Source organism: Rutidosis leptorrhynchoides, chromosome 9 (genome assembly GCF_046630445.1).
Source record: "Rutidosis leptorrhynchoides isolate AG116_Rl617_1_P2 chromosome 9, CSIRO_AGI_Rlap_v1, whole genome shotgun sequence".
NCBI lineage: Eukaryota > Viridiplantae > Streptophyta > Magnoliopsida > Asterales > Asteraceae > Rutidosis > Rutidosis leptorrhynchoides.
The window spans coordinates 358,787,993-358,795,622 of NC_092341.1; the positions used below are offsets into that span (position 1 = coordinate 358,787,993).

At 35.5% G+C, this 7,630-nt stretch overlaps 1 protein-coding gene across 1 annotated transcript; it reads right to left on the reverse strand.

The window, feature by feature from the left end:
• Nucleotides 1-2,580: 2,580 nt before the first annotated feature.
• On the reverse strand, nt 2,581-5,010 carry LOC139869240 (protein STABILIZED1-like). The gene is made up of 2 exons (XM_071857557.1): nt 4,939-5,010; nt 2,581-3,786 (listed from the first exon to the last, which is right to left on the reverse strand). Exons 1-2 carry the CDS (start codon nt 5,008-5,010, stop codon nt 2,581-2,583), a joined length of 1,278 nt encoding a protein of 425 aa, XP_071713658.1.
• Between the last annotated feature and the right edge of the window lie 2,620 nt (nt 5,011-7,630).

Below are 7,630 nucleotides of genomic sequence, written 5' to 3' on the forward strand. Positions count from 1 at the left end.
CAGACCATTTTTACAATTCCTTTGAAAGTGTCCTTTTTGATTGCAACCCCAACAAACAGCTTCACGTCTATCTTTCGATGGATACCTCTTCTTAGACTTCTTTCTACCCTTCTTCTCACCGCGATCAAATTTCCTACCACGGTTGTCGGTACTTAACAAGGAACCAGATGTCGATTCCCCCGAGTTTCTCCTACGAGTATCTTCACCAAGAATCAAATCCCTTATTCCTTCAAACGCTAGCTTAGTAGTTCCTGTAGAGCTACTAACTGCGGTAACAGTACCCGACCAACTTTTCGGTAATGATGAAAGCAAGATTAGTGCCTTTAACTCATCATCAAACACAATATCTACCGATGCTAACCTCGATATGATGTTGTTGAACTCGTTGATATGATTCGTTGCACTCGTACCTTCCTTCATCTTCGTATTGAACAATTGTCGCATGAGAAAAACCTTATTAGAAGCGGTAGGTTTCTCATACATGTTAGAGAGTGCTTTCAAGCAAGCAAACGTCGTCTTCTCATTCACAACGTTGTATGCAACGTTCTTAGCAAGTGAAAGACGAATCGCGCCCAAAGCTTGACGATCCAAAAGCGTCCAATCGGCATCGCTCATGCTTTCGGGCTTGGTCTCTAACAGAGGTTGATGTAGCTTCTTTTGATACAAGTAATCTTCAATTTGCATCTTCCAAAAGCCAAAGTCTCTCCCATCGAATCGGTCGATTATAAACTTTCCGTCTTCCGCCATCGTACCCAAAGTCGAAACCTTGAGCTCTGATACCAGTTGTAAGGATATTAGGACCCAAAACAACGCAAGTGATTCAACAAGATCACTCACCGATAGTAATTCTACAAGATTACTAACCCACTTAATGAACGAAAGATTATAAATGCAAGAAATGTAAATCGACACAAGAGATAACGTGGTTATATGCAATCGTTGTGATTGCTTTAGTCCACGGACCAACTAGAAAATGTATTTACTGAATATTTGTGGTGTTTTTACAATGAGTTACAAGAGGGTTTATTTATAGAATGGTTTAAGGAGTAAGCTAAAAACAATTCCTTGAAGCTTCATGTGAGTTTCCTGACAGCTTCATGGAGGCCACATGTGAGTTTCCTGACAGCTTCGTGGAAGCTACATGTGAATTTCCTCACAACTTCGTGGAAGCTACATGTGAGTTTCCTAACAACTTCGTGGAAGCTACATGTGAGTTTCCTAACAACTTCGCAGAAGCTTCGTGTGAGTTTCCTGGAATCTTCCCTCTAATTGTTTAAAGTTCTCCATATCTCCAACATCTTCAACATCGCATGTTTTGAATCTGCATTCACAACCGTTGGATCAAGCACATGGACAATACGACCTTTCTTAATATTTTGAAACACACACCCGACCAAATTCCCACCTTCAATGTCTTAAAACTCTTGACCCGTTGGCTATTTACCAGTCACCAACTCGAGAAGGATCACACCAAAGCTATAAAAGCACCCCGGGTTGTTGACCGCCAGCTTTGATCATACTCAGGTGGAATGTAACCAAATATCCCTGCTAAATCTGTGCTCACGTGGGTCTCAATGCATTTATTAACTGGGCCAGCCCGAAGTCGCCTTAATATCCCTATGAATAGTGTGAGGAATGAACCCATGGTGAAGAAAGGTTAAGTAACGTGCTGCACCCAGTGCAATTTTGACCCGTTTGGTCCAACTCAAGATTCCCAACCCAGTGGGCCAAGTTTGGTTATTACTACTCGTAGGAGTAATGTAAGTTGTTTCAATGAGAAGTGCATATATCCTGCTGTCAACTTTTGTTATTACACTACTTTATTGAAAATAAAATCGTGTTTTGGTACAGTAGCAGTAAAGAAAGAGTAGGTTGGCAATATCTATAGCACGTTGCGTTGCACCTTTTGATTGATATTTGGGTGACCGAAAGTTCTAGTATCCCCCACATGTTGCACGCATCCTATACTATATAGTATATACAAAGAACATGATGAAATGAGCTATGAAAAGGTATCATTAGAAGTTATTGGTTAACAAACGTGGTACCATGTCAGAATTGAATCGAATTGAAGTTCTTTGTGATGCCCTTTCATGCAATTGATTGTAAGATGCAAACCGAAATTAGTGTTTTGGGAATCCTTCAGCTGAGATGCTTTCAAAATCGTTGTGTTTGGTTGGCGATGTCCGTTGCCATTGGCGATTCATTTCACACGCAAAATTCTGTTGTGTTTATCCGCAAGATATTGTCGTCAAAGTGCTGAATGTCGCTGAAGCTCATGTTTCCCGGGGATAGCTTCACTCCGTATGAAAGCGTGCTGCTTCTGCTTAAACTTGTTTATAGATATCTAATAATCTATCTAACAATCTACTGTATATAACGAATAGACCTATATTGCAAAAAAGCAACTGGACATGAATTATAGCCAAAAAACATTCAAAATACGTATGTATCGATAATAATTAAATAAAGACAAGACCAACTGGAACAAAGTCAAGATATAGGCCACTAACTAACTAAAGACAGTTGTGTCTTGTGCAGCTGCTCCCTCTTCTTCCCAAAGTGCAAGAACCAGATTCATTAACAATGATAATGCCCTTTGTTGTTGTCTTGTGCAGCAGCTTTATCTTCTTGTTTCTCAAGTGCAAGTACCAACTGGTTTAAAATGACTTCAACGGGCTGGTGCGAATTCTCGACGGCCTTGGATATAGGCTGCCACCTGTCACCGTGTTTGGGTTGTGCAGCAATACATTTCCTCAAAACCTCCTTCTGCTCATCCTTACTTCCATGTTTCAATTCAAATTTATAAAGAAAAGCCCAAAAGTCACCAACATCAGGTGCAACACTAACTGCCCTGTTAAGCCAAATTCGCGCTTCATCCACTTGCGTATTCCCATCATCAGAAAACAACTTGTTACCAATAGCAGCAATTACATGTGGGTCCTCATCTTCTTCTTCACACTTCATGTTACTACTCACAAGAGTTGTCCACTCTTCTGATGTTGAAGACATCTCAATCGAATAAGCCAATAATATACCCCTATTCTTACTGCCCTTGCAATCTTTTAACGCCTTCTCCATTAAATGGACAGCAAACGGTTCTGATTTTTCTGCACGAACACCAGCCAACCATAGTTGAGGATCCTTTGGGTTCCTCTTTCGGGCCATTTTCAGCACATCTCTTACTACAAGTATATTACTACTAATTCTCGCTTCAACTTTCGCAAGTGAAAGCCAAAGAGGTATTGAATTTGGACAATGCTTTACACACGATTTGTATGCATCTTTTGCTTGAGTTAAATTATCTAACCTTTCTTCAAGCTGACCGAGCATCAACCACAGCTTGAAAATCCAAGGGAATAATCCCAGCCCTTCATCAAGCAACCTTCTTTCTTCTCCAAAATCCCCGAGTTTTCGTTCAACGACAGCAGACTTCATCCACATTCTCTCGGGTCTTCCTCCTCCTTCATTTACACTACGGGCTTTAGCAAGAAACGCACGGGCCCGCTCAAGCTCGTTGTTCTCATATTCAAGTTTGAATGCAGCATGCCAAATTTCTTCAGAATCAGGAAGACGAAAATGCGCTACCTGTAGAATTTCCCTGGCTGCTGAGACGTCACTAGCAATCAGCTTTTCATTAACTAACATCAACCAAAAAAACTCAGCTTTTGGTATTTGAACAGCTACACAAAGCAATTCATAAAGCGTATCTCCAGTTCCATGAGCTTTCTCAAACTGGATTGCCTTTAGCCATACGCTCTTTTTGAAGCTACCGAATGAATCAATCTGTCACGACCCGGAAAATTTCGACTAATTTTGAATCAAACTCTCGATATGATATAATATTTTGACACGATAAGCAAAGTCTGTAACGTTGAGTCTCAAAAATTTTGAACTATTTACATATATTCAATTGACCTTTGACTGTTCTCGACAATTCGAGAACAACTAATTGTAAATAGATACATGTATATTTATATATATATATATATATATATATATATATATATATAATAATAATTTTAAATATTAATTGAAATAATATATGAGTTAATTGTTGGAAATAAATATGTAAAATAATATGCGATACAACGAAAACTATTATTACAAATGTATATATATATATATATATATATATATATATATATACACTATTTGTAAATATATAAAATAATATTAAATCTATTTGTTTAAAAATATATAATATATATTTATGTGATAAAACTTGTTATTTAAAACTGATTATATTTAGAGAGAGAGTAAATGAAAAATGAATGATTTCGAGCTTAATTAGTAAACGTCTGTAACATTCGGTTGATGTTTTGTTAGTTTTAATATAGATATTGTACATGTCCATGAAGGATTGAAATAAAAGTTGGACTGTAAATTGATTACGAAGATTTTAGATTTGTCAAAAATATTTTTACCCTTTTAAGATTAAATATTAGCACTCCGTACATATAAATTGGAACAGAAAATAAATAATTATCGAACTTTTTTGATCAGGTTTTAAACAGTTAATGAGTGAAATAATTAAATATATTTAATCTAAAAATTTGGGATTTTTAGGAATACTTTTATATTTTAACTGTTTAGCACTGGACACGATATAATACCCAAATAAACCGTCGGTAATAAACTTACAAAAAAAAAGCTCGGTGGCTTTCCTGTTTCACTACAGCTCACACATGTGATTTTATAAGTAATTATTATATTTAAATCATTATTAATATAATAATATAATATGTTTAACTTTCTCGTAGTGCATATGAATGCATTGCATATTAAGGGATCTAGCACAAGACTCATTTTTTTTAGTATATCAATTCATCATTTATCAAACCATCACCACCTTTATCTTAAACTTTCATTTTTCTACATATATCATCGATTATAATCATCAAATTCTAATCATCATCTTCAACATCTTAATCCAACAAGACCATCGATACCATCAATTTGGAGCCACCACCAAGCGACCACCTCACCACCTCCACCACCGGCGGCCATTACAACCGCAAGACCACCACGGTTATCATCCACCACCGTAAACTACTAAGCAACCACCCTCTCCTCTCTCTCTCTCTCTTATCCTCTTTCTATCTCTCCCTCTCTTATAATAGAACTCGCCATAACCATCGACCTTGAACACCAAACACTCGCCTGCTACCACCGTGTACAACCTTAACCCACCACCATAAGAATCAACACCATCTCTCTCTCACTATATTTTTCTGTTGTGAAACCAAAAACCGAACACCTTCATTTCCCACGATCACCATAATAACAACCACCGTGACAACCTCCTATAATCACCATGAACACGTCACCACTTCATTCACACACACCCACTTAAACCGTAAACAATCGTTGTTATTGGTTACCGCTACAGTCAAGATATTTTTTTTACACAACAAACGAAGAGGAAGAAAAAGAAAACGATTTGGGGAAACAAAAGTTCATGATTTGGTTGCATGAAATATTTTTCCTGTTAGACGAGTTTGGGTTGCTTCTGTTGCAACGTATTTTTTTTCTGTTTCGGTTACTAATTTCCTTGCAAGATGACTGATGATGAGAAATAGTGTTGATATAAAAAGAAAAATGGCGATGATAGAATGAATAAAGTGGTGATGTTTCGGATTAATGAAGACAAGTGGGATATGAGTGCCTTCTTCCTATTTTTTTTTTCTTATTATTATTATACCGAATCCTATAATCCTCAAACCATTTAACTGTTGGGCCTATTCTTATAAGTGGGCAGTAAACTGATTTAAAATAGAATGGGGTGTCATGAGTTTATTTATTTTTAATTTGGGCCAAACTATAACTACAACTTGGATTTTTATTTTCGATTAAGGAGTGGGCCGAGATCCAGTTATGATTTCGGTTGGGCCGCAGGCCATCATTTTTATTGTTGGGCCAAGAATCAATTCGGGAATACTGTGAAGCGAATTACGATGGTGATGTACGTATGATATATTACTGATGATGATGATATATGGTTTAAGATAATGAAAGATGATGGTTGTGATGAAGATGAAAGTAATGACAGATGTAAGGATATATAGTTGAAAGTGGGAGATAATACAAAAATGTAACAAATGGTTCATTGGATTAGCGTGTTTGAGTTAACGAGAGGTCCAGGATTCGAGCCCGGACATTGATGTTTTTATTTTAAAGCTTGATTTAAAAGGTAGTTTTATTATCATTTTTTTTATATTAATATTATTATTATTATTATGAATAAATGAAAATAAGGATTAATTAAGATTATGATTATATATATGTAGATTATAAATACAGAGATAGTTATATAAATGATTAAACTACTAGTTAAGTGAGGACTTAAAAATGAAATAATATCATTTTCAATACCATTATATTATTAGTATTACTATTATTATTATTATTATTACAATTATATTATTATCATTATTATCATTTTTACTACTAGTACCATTAAAATATCTATTAAAAACTATAATTATTATTAAACTTATTATTAGTATTAAAAATATTATTTTTGTTAAAACTATTATTTTTACTTTATCATTATTAGTAAAACTATCATTTTTTGATAAGGTATTATAAGTATTAATAAAACTTTATATAAGAATATTAATCTTAAAACATAACAAAATATATATAAACTTAATTGATTTATATTATATGAGTTAATATATATACAAATGATATAGGTTCGTGAATTCAAGGTCAATCATATACTTATTCAATGACGTCATATGTATTTTTACTACAAAATACAGTATGGTGAGTTTCATTTGCTCCCTTTTTAATTGCTTTTGCAATATATATTTTTGGGCTGAGAATACATGCGCTGCTTTTATAAATGTTTACGAGGTAGACACAAGTACTTAAAATATATTCTACGTTGAGTTGTACCACCCTGCATATCTTCCCTAATAGCTTGGTAACTACTATTTACATGTGGTATTGTAAACGCGAATCCTGTTGATAGATCTATCGGGCCTGACAACCCCAACCGGACTGGACGACCAGTATTCAACGGTTGCACAGTACTTCGTTTTGGTGACTACACTTGGTACGGTGTAGTGATATTTCATAATAAAGGGAATATGCGACGTTGATTAAATGTTAAGTATGGTTACCAAGTGCTCAACCACTTAGAATGCTTTACATACACTTGCGAGTGTATTATGTTTATGATTATGAAATCTTGTGGTCTATTAACATATTGAAATAATTGTTATGATAAACCTATGAACTCACCAACCTTTTGGTTGACACTTTAAAAGCATGTTTATTCTCAGGTACGAATTAAGTCTTCCGCTGTGCATTTGCTCAATATAAGGACATTACTTGGAGCCGATCATCACAATGGGACCAAATGTTGATGACTTCGTCTCGATCATCACAATGGGACCAAATGTTGATGACTTCGTCCAGGTGGATTAGGACGGGTCGTTACAGGTGGTATCAGAGCGTTGGTCCTAGCGAACCAGGTCTTGCATTAGTGTGTCTAACTGATAGTTGTTAGGATGCATTAGCGAGTCTGGACTTCGACCTTAGCTGCATATTATAAGTATTGTATATCATTCCTAGTGGAAAATTTCCTGCTAATCATTCCTAAGTCTAGACATGCCTTACT

Bases quoted from the DNA above. Each gene is read 5' to 3' on its own strand.
- LOC139869240 (XM_071857557.1), bottom strand. From the start codon at position 5,010: ATGGCCGCCGGTGGTGGAGGTGGTGAGGTGGTCGCTTGGTGGTGGCTC. The intron at 3,787-4,938 runs GTTGGATTAAGA...GGGTCGTGACAG, and splicing joins TTGATGGTATCGATGGTCTT to ATTGATTCATTCGGTAGCTT.